Source organism: Ursus maritimus, unplaced genomic scaffold (assembly GCF_017311325.1).
Source record: "Ursus maritimus isolate PB19 unplaced genomic scaffold, ASM1731132v1 scaffold_32, whole genome shotgun sequence".
Taxonomy (NCBI): domain Eukaryota; kingdom Metazoa; phylum Chordata; class Mammalia; order Carnivora; family Ursidae; genus Ursus; species Ursus maritimus.
The window spans coordinates 23,061,048-23,077,838 of NW_024425786.1; the positions used below are offsets into that span (position 1 = coordinate 23,061,048).

The 16,791-nt window shown below is 40.8% G+C and overlaps 1 protein-coding gene and 1 non-coding gene across 14 annotated transcripts in view; both read right to left on the reverse strand.

Moving 5' to 3' along the window:
* PUM1 (pumilio RNA binding family member 1) overlaps positions 1 to 16,791 on the reverse strand; it is a 127,765-nt gene that overhangs the window by 25,471 nt on the left and 85,503 nt on the right. For 10 of the 13 annotated variants that reach the window (XM_040619158.1, XM_040619157.1, XM_040619155.1 and 7 more), the window contains 5 exons: positions 15,022 to 15,173; positions 9,997 to 10,135; positions 8,336 to 8,479; positions 7,104 to 7,400; positions 5,785 to 6,021 (listed from right to left, as the gene is read on the reverse strand). In XM_040619158.1, the coding sequence (XP_040475092.1) occupies positions 5,785 to 6,021; positions 7,104 to 7,400; positions 8,336 to 8,479; positions 9,997 to 10,135; positions 15,022 to 15,173 (969 nt within the window). The remainder of the gene's footprint in view (positions 1 to 5,784; positions 6,022 to 7,103; positions 7,401 to 8,335; positions 8,480 to 9,996; positions 10,136 to 15,021; positions 15,174 to 16,791) is intronic. The other 3 variants (XM_040619152.1, XM_040619151.1, XM_040619150.1) reach the window with 2 other exon arrangements.
* LOC121099854 lies at positions 9,802 to 9,879 on the reverse strand. Its single transcript, XR_005831595.1, has one exon. It is a non-coding gene; the product is annotated as a small nucleolar RNA SNORD103/SNORD85 (small nucleolar RNA).

A 16,791-nucleotide genomic window follows, 5' to 3' on the forward strand; every position in this document is an offset into this window, starting at 1 on the left:
TTTGCTTTTCTTAAAGGACTAAGGACGTGTAAGAATAGCAAGAATTAATTTTAAGAAGACAGGTATTCTATCATATAAAACTAAGTGCTTACATTTTTTTTTGCCTTGGACAGATTATGAACTTTCAAGCTCATTTTTACTGTATTTCAACACTGTGGGAATTAACAGGCACAGTACTCCTCTTCCAGGGCACATGATAAGGCTGGGGGTTGTCAACCACGCACATTATAATATATTACATCTGCTACTTCTTGATGCTTAGAGTTTAAAAATGGCACAATCTGGAGATTATGGAGAAAACTGTAAGCATGAAGCAGCATTTCAGGAAATGGGGAGGAGATGGGTGCAGAATGGAGACATCTACGGGGAGGCAAGACACAAGACTATGTAGGTAAGAATCAGACCTTTAGGAGACTCATCTCCACATCCCTTACTTTTTCTTGCTGAGGTACAGATGGAACTTATTAGAGATGAGTATTTCAGGTACAGGTGAGAGCCTAAAGGCTTCACCTCACCCACATATAAGCCACAAACGAGGACTGTAAGTCTAGTTGTTAATAAAGATATTATCAATAGTAATATTAATAATAACAAAAGCAATACTTTTAAATTGAGAAGTATAACACACACTTAAGACAAACTATTTCAACATCTGACTTGCTCGGGGTCATAAAAAACTTGCTTGTATTACTAAACACATATATGCACATATGTACGTTTATGTATGGGAGAGATGGAAGGGAGAGATTGAGAAAATGGGCGGGAGATTTTATTTCTTAAGACATTTCCACCCTATGCCAACAAATGTGACAACTTATATAGAACAAATTCCTAGAAAGTCACAAATTACTAAAACTGACTCAAGAAGAAATGGAAAACCTGACCCCATAAAATGTAAATAGAAATTGAGCTAGTAATTAAAAATCTTCCCACAAGTAAACACCCAGGCCAGGATAGTTTCACTGTTGAATTTTATCAAATGTTTAAAGAAATACTACCAATACTCCACAAACTCTTCCAGAAAACAGAGGGGGGTGGTACATTTCCCAACCTATGTTATAAGGTCAATGTCACCATGATAATAAGTCAAAGAAAGGAAAATGACAGAATCCTTCATGAATATAGATGCAAAACTGTTCAACAAAAATATTAACCGACTCCAATAGGACCAAGTAGAATTTATCCCTGGAACACAAGAATGGATTAATAACCAAAAAATAATTAACGTAACATACCATAGACACAGAATAAAAGATAAAAACCACACAATCATCAAAAAAACACAGAAAAAAGCACTGAACAAAATCCAAACCCCATTCATGGCAAAACTCTTAAATTTAGAAAAGAAGTAAGCCTCATAAAGGGCATCTATGAAAAACCTATAATCATCATACTTAAAAGAGTAATACTTTATCCTCGAGATCTGGAACAAGGCAAGGATGTGTGCTCTTGTCTATTGTATTTAACACTGTGCTGGAGTCTCTAGACAATTAGACAAGAAAATGAAATAAAGGACAACCAGACCGAAAAACCCTTTATTCATAAGTGACATGATCCTATATATAGAATATCCTAAGGAATCTACCCAAATTTATTGGGACTAATAAGTAAGTATGGCGAATTTGCAGAATATAAGATCAATACACAAAAATCAACTGTATTTTTATAAGCAAGCAAAACAATCCAAAACCAAACCAAGGCTACAATTCCATTCATAACAGCATAAGAAAAAGAAGATAGGTAGGAACAAATTTAACAAAAGGCATGTAGGACCTGTACACCAAAAATTTCAAAACTTTGCTGGGGAAAATGGTGCACTTCCACCTCAGGCAATAACACAAAATTAACTCAAAATGGATGATAAATTTAAACAGTAAGAGATTTTTAGAAAAACACATGAGAAAAACCTTTAAGAGCCTGACTTAGGGCAAAGATTTCTATACCAGAAAGCATGATACACTGGACCTTATCAAAATTAAAAACTATTGCACACTTCAAAAGATAATATTTAAAAAATTAAAAGACAGGACGCCTGTGTAGCTCAATCAATTAAGTGTCTGCCTTCAGCTCAGGTCATGATCCCAGGGTCCTGGGATTGTCTCACATCAGGCCCCTTGCTCAGAGGGGAGCCTGCTTCTCCCTCTGCCTGCCACTCCCCCTGCTTGTGCTCACGCACACTCTCTCTGACAAATAAATAAATAAAAATAAGAAAGAGAGAGAGAGAGGGAGGGAGGGAGGGAGGGAGGGAGGGAGGAAGGAAGGAAGGAAAAAGCGAAAAACCAGAGGAAAAAACATGCAAAAGCAGGTATCTAATGAACGAGTTGTAGCCAGGAATATAAGGAGAACTCCTGCAACTCAATAAGAAGACGACAAACCACCGAAATTTTACAATGGGCAAAAAATATGAGCAGACATTTCACCAAAGATAATGAATAGTTAATAAGCACATGAAAACGATGTTCAACATCCTTAGTCATGAGGGAAATGGAAATTAAAACCACAATGACATACCATTTCAAGCCCACTAGAATAGCTATATTAAATAAGACAAGAACAATGTTGGTAAAGATGCAGAGAAGTTAGAGCCCTCACTGCTGATGGGAATGTAAAATGGTGCACCAACTTGGAAAACACTTTGGCATTTTCTCAATAAGTTTAACATAAAACTGAAACACAATTCAGCAATTCTACTACTACAGAAATAAAAACATATGCCCAAAGAAAGACGCATGCAAATGTTCACAGTAGCATGATTTCTAATAGCCAAAACCTATAACCAACAAAAATCCTTCAACTGTGAATGATCAGACAAAATGCGGTATATATCCATAAAGAAGACAACAATTCAGCAATAAAATGAAACAAACTACCGACACATATAAGATCATATAAGAAATGTCAGCTCATATTGACATTCATAGTAAACCAACTAAATCTTACAAACTTTTTGGAGGGGGGTGCAGTCCAAGAGCCAGGTGGTAAATACTCTAGGCTTGCAGGTCAGATGGTCTCTATAGTAAGTATTCACAGTTCTTCTGTGAACTAATGGCCGCTGTCAGCAGTGCAGCACTATTAGCAGCAGAAACTCTATCAGGTGTGGCCTAATATGTATTTGGCAAACAAATGTTAAGTTTCCTGCACCAAAAATGTCTTCAGGACCTCTGTATGGACACAGTTAGAAACCAATTCCCATGCCTCTATTTTCTCTAGGTTAAGAACCCTTCTGTCAAGGAAACAGACTGAGTAAAGGCAAAGTTCTACTGGTCAAGACACAAAGCTCCCAAGGAATGACATGTGTGACTTACACAGGACACGTGGGAATGGCAGTCCCATGCAAACACATGCAACTCAATTGCTTCAATGAGGTCAATTGTTTTTAAAAGGGAAGATATGTTAAAAAGAAAACCAGGCAGACAGCAAGAGTCATTAAAATGAGAAATAAGTTGCAACAACAGTTATTTCCTCCTTCACAGGGGAAGCATGAATTAAGAAGGAAGTATACTTCATGACATTGCTGATACACTGGAAAGAGGAAAGGCACCGTGTGTGCAAGTATTGATTCCAGCTCCATTTCAAACACCAAGAGCCACAGCATCTAGTCCAGGGGTTGACCAACTACAGCCCACAGGACAATCTGGCCTGCCACTGATTTGGAAATAAAGTTTGACTATATGATAGCTACACATTCATTTCCATTTTGTCTGTGGCCGCTTTTGTACATCACAGAAGAACTGAATACTTACTACAGAGACCATCTGACCTGCAAGCCTAGAATATTTACCACCTGGCTCTTGGACTGGCCCCCCCCCCCACAAAAAAAAAGTTTGTAAGATTTCATTGGTTTACTATGAATGTCAATATGAGCTGACATAGTTCAAATGTTTAAATCAAGAATTAAAAGGTAAGACTTCCGGATTTGATAATGCACTGGTTTAAAAGATAACCCTGGGCATATCACGTGACAGGACATACACTGATGGTGTGGGCTTTGGAGCCCCATTTGACGCTAAATCTCCAGATAATGAGAAGACCTCGGCAAGATATTTCAGGCAACTTCCTCACTTCTGTACCGTGGGCAAAATACCTACACCTGCCAGAGTTATATGGCCAGCACCCAAAACCATTAACGGTAGCAGATAGTAACTACTCCGTAAGTGTTAGCCCCCTTCCATCTACACACGAAACCGGGACTTTGATTCACCCCTTACAATGTGCATTAACCCTCAGTCCTTAAAGCCAAGCATTCTGTCCCTGGGAAACACCGCTGTGTAATGTAACCCACTGCCCTACCTGTCCAACATGGATTCACCGATCTGGAATGGCCCAACAACTTCTCTAAAGTAACGTCCATATATGACCCGAGACGACGAGTTCCACAAGCACAGCTCTGACCATGTGAGATTTCAGGATATACACACACTCACCCAAATGTGTATGTACATACATAGGTACATAGTTTTGCCTTAAAAACCACCTCTCCAACTCAGAGATAGCACTCTTAGTCCTAGAGTAGTATCTCTACTATCCTATCCCCTTCAGGACTTCTTTGATTTTTATAAATCACTTCCCCAGTCTTTGTCTTTCCAAAGCATACTATTTGTGTTCAGTCAGTCCTCATCTCGGAGCCCATAAAGCCGCTTCTAATCTTGCCGGTTAGAAATTGAAGAGTCCGTGTGAACCATGAGCTCTGGAAGATAATGACGTGTCAATGTACGTTCACCAACTGTAAAAGGCACCGCTCTGGTGGGGTGCTGCTACTGGAAGAACCTGCGCGTGTGTGGGAAGAGGGCACGGGAGTAATCTCTGTCCTTTCCCCTCAACTTTGCTATGAAGCTAAAACTGCTCTAAGAAAAATAAACAGAGAATTAAAAATAAAAACCAAACACAATCCTCTGGGGAAAGTGGCCATACATGATGACTCTTCCTAGGACACTGCTGGTTTAGGTCTGTCATCACAGAGTTCACTGTTAACAGCACCCCCATCTATTCTCATATGCGTCTGCGCTGCACCATAAATTGCACAGTTACTCTACTTCAATGCTCAACTTTTCCCACCTAAGAAATAAATCAGGACTTCAAAATGCAAACTCGGTAAGTAACTGAGGGAAGGAAGTATGCACCACCCAAAGTATTAATGTAAGTTTCTTCTCATTCTTACAGACTGCTGTTTACAATCCTCTTTTCCTTCCTCATTTTAGGATCTAGATGGTAACATTTTTTAATCCCTATACACAGTAACAACCTAAACATACAGTTGAGAAATACACATCTACACTCATTAGCATACTAGGTAGTTTATACCAAAAAAAAATTTAAGAATTTGGCAATTTTTTAAAATAAAACATTTTATGTGGAAAAGTAAGATATTAAGCGTGTATGGGGGGAGGGGAGGGAGTCTGAAAAATAAGGCAAAATATTAATTGTGATATTTTGGTGGTGACACTAGGTGAACACATTCTTTGTCTATGTCTGTGTTTTCCAGCTTTCCTGAAAATGAATCTGTACGGGGTTTATAATGAAAGACTCCCACGTGTAGCCAAAGACGAGATGTTCAGACTGCAGCTGAAGTGCATATACAGGGGGTGCACCCAAACTTGAATAAATCCAAACTGCTGTGCTCTCGAGGTACAGCCTAAGTAACATGAGGCACTTAAGGAAGGCACAGAACACCCAGGACACTCCTGGGATAAAGGGATTGTCCTTTGCTTACGCAAAGTACTTGTAATGTCATCAGTGGCAAGAGATTTGTAGAGTTCAAGGTGGTGTTAGAGTAATGGTTCTTACCCAGGTTTAAGCTTGAAGAGGATCCATGTGAAGAGAGGGAAGGAGGTGGTGTCTGTGAATGTCCTGGTCCCTGACTAGGGAGAGGCATGCCCACGGGTCCAGGAGAGGAGGAAAAGCTAAGGCCGTTATAAAAACTGTGTCCAATGGGGGTCAAGCTGCTCGATGTCCTCTTATAAAGGTCACTGCTGCCAGTCAGGGAGTCACGGCGGGAGCCACTGCCAGTGTTGGAGTTTGCAACTAAAATGGAATTAAAACAATGCAGATAAGAAAAGGCCTGTTCTTTGAAGAACAAGCCCAGTGACCTGTCCCTAACACTTTGATCCAGACTCCTTACCACCGCGAATTTGTCAGCAGAGACAGCCTAACTGCGCATGTGGCAGTTCTAGGGGCAGGTAAAGGAATAAAGAGGACATGGCTCAGGCTAACATGAAGCTTTTGTTCAAACCATCACACGAATGCTAAATTTACCTTCCTTTGGTGTCACGTATTATGGGGTGGGGATGGGGTAAAAAGCTCGGACGGCCACATAAGCTATGGAAAGGTGAAAGAAAATGGGCTAGAAAGAATGCCTTTCATCAACCCAAAGGTTCTAGTAGAAAAACGGAGTACAGAAAAAAGATTTGTAAATGGGGTATTTCCCCACTACACAAGACTTACATGTGAAAGCTTGTTTTCTCAATGGGTTCAATCAAGAGTTATTGCTAGCCCCCAATTCCAATTTAAGATTCTCTCTCTCAAACACGCCCTTCTGTTCTGAGATCACATTGTTTTACAAACACTGCAATTATCCCACTGTTTTCCTTACTACTTTCCTGCTTTATCCTCCCATCAAAACATTAAAAATATCTCAGTCTAATGTCCTTCTTCCCACTTTTCCATAATATCCACCTTAATTCTTCTCAAAAGACTGGAGCAAACTCCCGACTCTGTAAGGCCTGCAGATTGTGGGGTACACTACCCTGTGGTCTTTGGTCAGTCCTTCTCCCTCAGTTTTTAACATCCACATTTCTACACTTCCCTCCAAGCTCTTTCCAATGCCTGCAAAAAACCTCCCCTGGTTTTCTGATCCCTGAAACAAATCGACTATAAGAGTATAAATAAGTAGCAATATGAGCATAAACCTGAAATCAGCCCCAACTGTAAAACTTGATTTTAACAGTCCGTCATCTCAAAGATATGTGGGACGGCCGGATTCCCACGGGGCTCGGTCCAGATCTGCCTGGGGTATCTGTCCAGGGTTCCATGCATCGTCAGTGTTCCATAAAGATTGCAAAAATAACAAAAATTCAGTTTTAACAGCACTTAAGTCGGATTTCTACCTGCTGTTCCAAACCCTCCGAGGGCTGATCCCAGGGTGGCGCCGAGAGAACTGCTACTTCCGAATCCCAAGGATGTGTTGGCAGGCTGGGCAGAGCCCTGGGAGAAGAGGGAGCTGCTCTGTGAATTGCTGCTCAGAGAGTTGTTGCCATAGAAAGAGCTGGACGCCAGGCTGTTACTGGGCTGCTGCTGGGGCTGGGGCTGGGGCTGCTGGGTTCCTAAAGGGCGAAATGGTCCATTTGTTGTTCCAGCAAGACCACCGGCTGCTCCATTTGCTGAAGCTGCGGCCGCCGCAACAGCTACGAAGAAGAAAGCAAAGCATTGGGCTGGGAAAGGCGCTGGCCGCGTCCCCCAGCCTCGGCGCTAGCCTTCCAGAAACGCTGTCACACGCTCCTAGCTTCGCAAAGCAGACACGAGCCTTGTAAAGAACTACACGAATCTGCCTTTGAGCCTTCCATCTGAGGCTTCTATTTTCTACTTCTGCTTCCAATTTGGTCAAAATACCATGGAAGCCAAATTCACTACAGTGGTAGCTTTAAAGAGTCTACAGTTTAAAATAGGTAGATGTCAAATGTAGCCATTTTAAATATGACTACTTCCTAAAATCTCAAGTTCCACAAATATCACTGTTGAGAACTTTTCCAGAACCACTGTCAGCAAGCCCCTCGAATTCCTGAACATGCTCTCTTCTAGATGTTCCCACTATTGTTCCTAAGTCATACTCTTAATATACATACACCCATATATAAAGCTTACAATAAAAACCTATTGCACCCCCCCATCAAAATATATTGCTCTGCCACTTCTCACTACTCCTTCCATCCCACCCCCTCTGGAAAAAAAAAAAAAAAAAAAAAAAAAAAAAAAAAAAAAAAAAAAAAAACATCAAAAAACAAAAAACAAAAAAAACAACAAAAAAAGTATTATCTTAAAATAATGTCATGGATTTCTGTGAAATTAGCCTTGGACTTCTGCCAACGGTGCCATTTTGTGTGAGTAATCCAACTTCCTATGTTCACGGTGGAGCAGGTCCTTGCTGCTAACCAGCTGGTACATGGCTGTCAACAGAATCTATCGAGGTCACTTGCTGCTTCTGATTTTCTCTTTGAAATATTACAGGGCAGAATTGCTATATTGAGAACTGTCAAATAAAGTACATTTCAACATATTGTAAGAACATCATCCGTCGCCCCTTTTGGACTGCTGACAGGAGTTCACGGAGACGGAAGCTCACCTGCTTGTGCAGCCGAGGAACTGATGATGACTGGGGCGGGAGCTACGAGCCGAACAGGAGCTCCAAGACCATTCCTCGCTCCTGCATTCACCACAAGGGCACCAGTTTGGTCATAGTAAGCAGCAGGAGCCAAGACTGGGTAACCTGGGAATATTAAGCCACATACAAGTATATATGAAACTAACAGTGTTTCCTGGGTAGTTGCTTATTGTCAACAGTCATAGACTCTCAGCTGTGGGGACAGACAGACGTAGATTTGTCTCCTGGCTTCACCACCTAGATAGCTGTATGACCCTGCATCTCTGAGCATCCATTTCTTCAATGAGGATAATAATAATAACTGCCCCATAAAGTTCCTGCGACAATTAAAGGACGAATGTGACTGACCTAGCATGGTATGTGGAGCAAGAGGGGATAGCATTATTTACCATCTGCTAAGTGTTAGAAAAGGAACTCAGGGGACACCTGGGGGGCTCAGTCGGTTAAGCATCTGCCTTCAGCTCAGGTCATGACCCCAGGGTCCTGGGATGGAGCCCCACATCGGGCTCCTTGCTCAGTGGGGAGCCTGCTTCTCCCTCTGCCTCTGCCTGCCGCTCCTCCTGCTGATGTGGTCTTGCTCTAACAAATAAATAAAATCTTAAAAAAAATAAATAAATAAAAGAAAGGGAACTCGGCAGGATAGGGAACACGCGTGCTCTTCAAAGTGCTAACCAAGGTTATCACCAGAAATCAAACACTGACAATTTTTTATGTTTTCTTGACTACAGAAGTAACAGAGGGTACAAATGATTACAGCAATCATAGTACTTTCACACCTCGTAACAGTGTAAGCATAAATATCCTGCAAGTTAGCAGGTAAAACCTAGACACACTTCAAATAATAGGATCTTTCGTCACCATATGAGATGGAATCTCCAAATCCTATTGAACAACAGGAGAAATTACAGGTGACGTCCCAAAAAAACCTGAATGCTTAATAAGTAATATAATAGATGATACATGTTAAAGTTACTCAGTGAATGCGTAAATAGACCTATTAATTGGGCTATACTCCACGATCGGTAAGAACGCATATATTTATGCTGAGGTCTTACAAGGACCTCTTTCAAAGGAAGAAGCACAAATTACTTCCAACCCACACAAAGAATAAGACCAGGTGACAGTGAGCCAAGAATAACATATATTCAAGATACATGATCAATCACAGGTAGGCAGCTACAAAGCACCTCTGCCACTGGCTCGGGAGAAACCCTAGAAATGTAAGGGATCACCCCATCAAGGAACACTAGGAACTTCCCAATAATACTGTTCAGAGACATCAGCATGAAGGCTAACACCCTGGAGTGATGCTAAAGTAGCCTGGCCCACTCCTTCTACCATCCCTAATCCTAAGGGAGAAAACAGATCATCACAAAGGAATAGAGCATACTCCAAGCAATGTGTGGGGAGATATATATAAGATGGAGACTGGCTCAGAACAATTAGGTGCTCTCATCAGCGAACTATGTTCTAAGTGAGGGCAAGTGTATGTCATCCTTGCCAGTCCCCAAATAATGACAAGCCGACCCAAGCTTCTAGCACTGCCTGTTCTCCTCTCAATCTCCCCCAACAAGCAGACTGTTTTTTCCTCCAAGTATTAGCGAACACCAATGCAGCCTCACCTGGCATGCCTGCAGCCAGTCCTTGTCCAAAAGCAAGGGCAGAATTCACTGCTGCAGCTGCCACTAGCGGATCTGTTTGCTGTCCTTGCTGGTTCTGATTTGGGGTCAAAGGACGCTGGCTGGCTCCTCCACGGAGAACCTGGGAGACAGAAATAAGTCAACTATTTTCTTCTCACTGAAAATACCTAAGACCCACCATGTGCTTAAGTTGGGCCAACTTTTAAAAACTGACAGTTGTAAACTATTTTTCCTATAATGTTTTATATGGCATTGCTGTTAGGATAAAAATTCAATTAGCAACATCTCATTTAGTAAAATCTCATTCTACCATTCTTAAACATTATTACACCTTTATAAGCAGCCAAATGCATAAAAAAATGATGATTCATTAATCAAATACGTAATGACTACCATCCGGCAGGTACTAGAAATAAAGCAATGAATAAGACAGACAGAGCCCCTGCCCTCTTGAAGCTTTTATTCTACTGAATGAGACAGACAATAAATGGCAACTCTGTAAAATATAAGTGGGTGGAGGAGTCTGATGGAGTGGGGAGGGGAGTTTAGATAGGATGAACAGGGGTAATTTACCCACACAGTTAGATTAAAATACCTGTGTCTAAAGGGGGAAAAAAAACCACCAAAAGTATATTTTCTGTATGGTTATAAGAGCACCTTCTGTACCCTACAACACTATTGCCATTCAACAAGACCCAAATGGCTTGAAAGGAGATCACCAGATTTGATTTAGGAGGCCTCTGACCTGTTTCTATTTCTCCTCTCATAAATTCCACAACAGACCGCAATCTAAACGGAGAGGAGTGTTAAGAACACTGCCTTTTCAGTACAGAATACCAGTTCTGGGGCGCCTGGGTGGCACAGCGGTTAAGCGTCTGCCTTCGGCTCAGGGCGTGATCCCGGCGTTATGGGATCGAGCCCCACGTCAGGCTCCTCCGCTAGGAGCCTGCTTCTTCCTCTCCCACTCCCCCTGCTTGTGTTCCCTCTCTCGCTGGCTGTCTCTATCTCTGTCGAATAAATAAATAAAATCTTTAAAAAAAAAAAAATACCAGTTCTGTCACTGTGCTGAAGGATCCACTTTTTCTGAATGAAACACAGGTATCAAAATGGTGGTCATCATTCTTACTCTGAATGCTCTGAAGAATCTACTCCCCAAGATCTATACACTCCAGCAAGTAAAAACACAAAACCCACAGACCAAGGCTAAAATTATAAAATGTGTTTTGCATGTTTTCAAAGGCAAAGAAAGTTTTTATCACATCACTTTCACTATCACTCTGCTCTTTATAAAAGTTAAGACATATAATCAGGAACCTGGGTACAGATTATTCTTGCTACCATTTGGTAAAAAATGTAATAGAGAAACATCACTAACAATCGACTATTTATTAAATGAGCATAAGGGAAACAACACCATCCATACTGGCAAGACGAGTCGTGTGGACACTTAGCTGACTCCAAGTCTCTTATTTCTTTATCTGTAAAAGTAGTGAGAGTAACGGCTGATCTTGCAGATCTGTTGGGAGTATGAGAATTAATGTCTACACGGCATAATATCTCGTACCCAGGAGACAATCAATAACCAATAGCTAATTACTATCAAAATATTTATTTGCCTGTGACCTAAGAATCTAACGGACTTTACAAGAGAAGCAGTGTTTCAATCCACATAGGAGAGTCAAGGGAGGCTGCCCAGGTGAGTGTTTGCACCAAGACTTAGAAGATGCCTAACCAATGACCCAGAAGAGCGCTCACTCTAGGAAAAGTAAACAGTATGAATAGAGATATGGCAAATACTAACAGTTCAAGAACGCATAAAACTTCAGTGAAAGCATCATTTCTATAGGGCATTGTGAACCAGGTTTATGTATGGTTAGGAGTTGTGTAAAGGGTTGGGGGACAGGGGAAGGGACAAGGTGCCTGAAGAAAGGCAGTCCAGACTACTGGGCCAAGTTTTAATGAGAAGAGCAGGTTTCTTTTTTGTCCACTGTCTAGAAATCTGTGTGGGACCCTGATGATTAATCAAAGTTCTTAAGTCAGCTGCCAGTATTCATGTATTTTAATTTCATCAACAGCTATCAAGTCTGGATTTTTTGGAAACAAATATGTAAAATTTTACAAGTAACAGTTTAACATCGAATAAAATCAACAAAAATGACTGAATATCTCTGTTTATAAAACACTATTCTCGGAGTCTGCTTACTATTTACCTTCATGGTGCAAAAGCTGTTAAATTCAAATTTCTTTTCAAAGGTACTGATTTAAATACAGCTTTTGAGACCTAACAATACTTAATACGCAAGTAGATGCTCAGTGGGGATATTTTAATTAATAATCATTCATCCTTCTATAGTTTACCATGCTCAGTAGAGTTATCATCTATAGTCTCCTCCAATCTAGAAAGTTCAGAAGCCATTCTCTCTCAAAATGCCACATCTAACACCAAATCACCACCAGGTATGACAATGTGTGCTTGGCTTCAACCCAACACCCAAGGAGTTTTTCTTTAGCAAACATTTTGAAACAGAAAAGAACAAAATTTTTGTCAGATGTCAAAGGAACCTTCACAAAGAAGAAGGAATCAGAAGTAAGATGGAGTGGCTGGAATGTCACTACTGTGCTCAAAGTTCCAGCAATTAGGTGTGGAACAGTTACCATGCGTAGAACATAACAAATGTTCTGTTTTCTGATAAAATGACAAGTCCAAAAAGGTCAAAAGCAAACTCGAAAAAGGGCCTCTCACTTCAATGACGACGACAAAGGAGTTCACCAAGAAAATCATATTTTCCTAAAACAACTGAAACCAGAAACTGACAAAAACAACACGGGACCTAAAATGTGGTTGCTTATTAAAAAAGAATGCCAGTAACTTTTTCTAAGTGGGGTAATAGTGGATGACAGAAAACCCTGAAACGCAAATGATTACAATGCCCATTTTATAGCTAAGGATATAGTCTCTCTATATTCAGAGGTTCTCTATATATTCTCTCTATTCATGCAACCCACCCCTAGGTGTAAAACCAGTCGGTAGTAGAACAAAGACCAAATCTCTGGTTTTCTGTAACTCCAAACATCACAATATGGTCAGAAAATAACACAAGTTGTGAAAGTATAGATTTGTGTTCAAATCTTAATAACTTCATATCTGTGTGACCCTGGACACACAAATTCCATTTCCTCAATCTTACGAAGGGAAGTCATCTAATCTATTTATCAGAATTAGAAAATATAAAAGAAATTATAGGTAGAGCACTTAGCTTTAAACAAAAAACTGCCAAGAACAAGTATTTACTACTATTTTTCTTGTGCACTCTAGTAGAACTAATTTTAAAAACACAGCAATTACTTCTGTCTACCAAATCCACAATTTATTTGGCAGCCATTTAAATAAACACAAAGATCAACACAAAACTAAACACTGACTATCCACAAAGAGTAAGCTATTAAATATATTCACAGGAATGACCCAGTATGTCCATAAATTATCTGCTAAATTCCCTTACATACCTGGAACAAGAGCTGTATCTACTGCAAAGAAAATCGTGCATTAGCTAGCTTCCAAAAATTTATCTAACTATAAAATTACTGACCCAGGATAAACTGGCTGGAATTTCAAGACCTGTGTTTTTTTCTATAATTTTGCAGAATCTAAAAAATTAAACATACACTCTCTTAGTGGAACTAGCAAAAACCAAAGCGTTCTCGTTTGCATCCTGTCACATGTACACAGATGAGCATGGTGCTTTGCCTCAAAAGACAGCTTTAATTTGACAATGTGTATCAAAGCCTAAATTTTATTTGCTCAAAAAAACCTCCATTTCTAAGATTTTATTCTGTGGAAATAATCATACATTTATGCAAAGGCTATATCAATCAGTCTTACTTATAACATCAAAATATTGATATTTAATTCAGCAATATTTTGATGTTATACCAATAATAGTAAACTGGTGAAAATAAAGTATGGAATACTCTGAGAGATTTAAAGATAGCTAGTAAATATTTCTAAAAAGCACTAAATTAACATGGAAAACCATAAAAACTGTAGAAACTCAAAACCATGTGGACAGCATAACCCCGATTTTATCAGAAATTGAATAACAGGGGCGCCTGAGTGGCACAGCGGTTAAGCGTCTGCCTTCGGCTCAGGGCGTGATCCCGGCGTTACGGGATCGAGCCCCACATCAGGCTCCTCCGCTAGGAGCCTGCTTCTTCCTCTCCCACTCCCCCTGCTTGTGTTCCCTCTCTCGCTGGCTGTCTCTATCTCTGTTGAATAAATAAATAAATAAAATCTTAAAAAAAAATTGAATAATAAAGCTAGAATTACAAATACCACCCATTTTGTTTTATCCTCACATGAGGATTTTTTTCCTTTGAGTTTTCCAATTTACAATTTTCAGCAATAAAGGCGTTTTTCTAGTAAGCAGGAGAAAATGGCCTGTTCAAAATAAAAGGGCATACTTAGCTTTGCTGTTCATTGTTCTTTCCCAACAAATTAAAAAGCTCTTATTACTCTAAGTTAAAACAGACGTGATAAGTTTAAAGACTTCTATCCAGTTTAGCTGATGTTCTCAATAAGCAGTCTGGAGAACGAGCCTCCCTGTCCGTGGCGAGCTGCCTGCAGGAGAGCCAGAGGTGATCTAAGAACAGTGTTTGGGAGGCAGCGACAGCATCCCAGCATCCCGTAGTTACGGCAGAAAAGCAGCTCTTACTAGCTGTATGAGTACTCGTTTGCAACTTGCTAATCATGTCCCCTTAAGTGGATGAGCCTCTACGCGCTTTTCTCCTACACGATCTCATGATCTTACCTAGTTATGCAGACCAAGAACCTGATCAAAAAAGGCACTGGGTAAGCCCTGTTAGGTCTCAGCCTGAACTCAGGTAACACACACGAGAGGGAACCCGCCGATCCACGGCATTTCTCTACCAGGAGCAGTATTACCTTTTAATGATACACGGTTAACTAAAATTCACACTGAAGAGGGGGTAAATTCTGTTTACATTTACCTGCTGCTGCCCTTGCTGAGCCTGTGGGGTAGTCTGCTGATTTGCAGAATTAGTTGCTGCCGCGGCGGCAGCTGCTTGCTGCTGGAAAAGACTGGCAGGGTAGACTCCCCAGGGAGTGACTCCATAATACTGGTGAGGGACCACAGCCGGGCCTAAAGATAGCAAGAGAAAGGTAAGGCAAGTTTAGACTAGTCAGAATCTTCTCAGGGTTTCCGAACACTACATCAGACTCAGCAGAGTCTACAGTAAAATAGTAAGGATACACTGATTCGTTCTAGCTGATCGTGAACTCTGTTTTTTGAAAAATAAAACATATTTTTATATTTTTAAGAAAGTCTTCTGAAGTCAGTAAGTTACTCCGGGCCTAGATGAAGAAACCAGTGAAGGACAAAACATTCAAGATATCACAAAAGGGAGAATAACAGATTGAAGTTGGACGGGATGGGTTTAAGAACAGACAGAAGAATTGGCCTTGGTCAGGAAGAAGGCAAAAGGCCTGTGCTTCCCCTGAGAAAGGACACGGGACGGACAGAGTTTGTTGTCTGAGGGAAATAAATGGAGAGTCTGTGTGCATCAAGTGAAGGAAGAGAATAAAAGATTAAGCTGTGCGCTGCTCTCAGTGGAAGTATGGCACCTGAGGTGACTGACAGGGACTGGCGCCCTGGTGCTTCATTAACTCCTGAAGCAGGAAAATCCATCAGTCTTCGAGGACATAACCCAGACGTTCCACTGAGCCTCCACTGCTCAATTTCTAAGAGGCTTGGTTCGCCTATTTCTGTGTGGGAAGTCATTCCACACAACTACATTCAGACAGTGATATATGAAATTTTGAATTTAAGTCAATGTTGAAAACAAACAAAAACAAAACCTTACAGACCTGTCGAGTATCCTAAACAAAACCAAGCGCTCTGCTCAGTCTCAGTGATCTGTTCACCTTTGGCAACAAGCGCTCGCTACAGTCTCTGCCGTCCACAGTAGGCAACACAGAGGTAACACAGCCGTGCAGACAGCAGCCTGGGTGTGGCAGAGATCTACACCACAGAATTCTCTGAAGATGGCAGCCAAGAAACACCAAGGCTGCATTTTGCCAACCAAGACAAGGGCTCAAAGCCAGCTCCTCATATCTGCTAAAACATATCCCCCAAAGAGAAGTTTCCTAAAACACAGAGTTTAAAATATGTGCAACTTGACTGTATAATAATACTGCTTCCAGATAGAGCTCCAAAGAGCTATTTCGAATGTGTCTACTCTGACATGGTAGGTAATCCTACAGAAACACAGATTTCAGGGCGCCTGGGTGGCTCTGTCAGTTAAGCGTTTGCCTCTGACTCAGGTCATGATCCCAGAGTCCTGGGATCGAATCCCACATCGGGGTCCTTGATCAGTGGGGAGCCTGCTTCTTCCTCTGCCTGCTGCTCCTCCCCCTGCTTATGTGTGCATGTGCTCTCTCTAATAAATAAATAAAATATTTTTTAAAAAAAGAAACATAGATTTCATTAAGTTAAAATTAATCGGAACATGTGTTTTGTTTCCCAGTTTTAAGTTTCTAAGATACAAATAAGTCAAATTACATCACTGTCCAATACTGCGCTGACATTTCTGATTTGGTATTTTCTGTACCTGTGGGCCTATTAGCCAAGATCAAGCAGCTCTGTTTATAAGGCTACCCACTGTGAAATACTACATCTGGATGCAAAATAAACATGCTGCTTAGAGAACCTAGGTTACAGCAGGAGCCACTTTTCTTAATAAGTCAAGGGGTAAAAACCT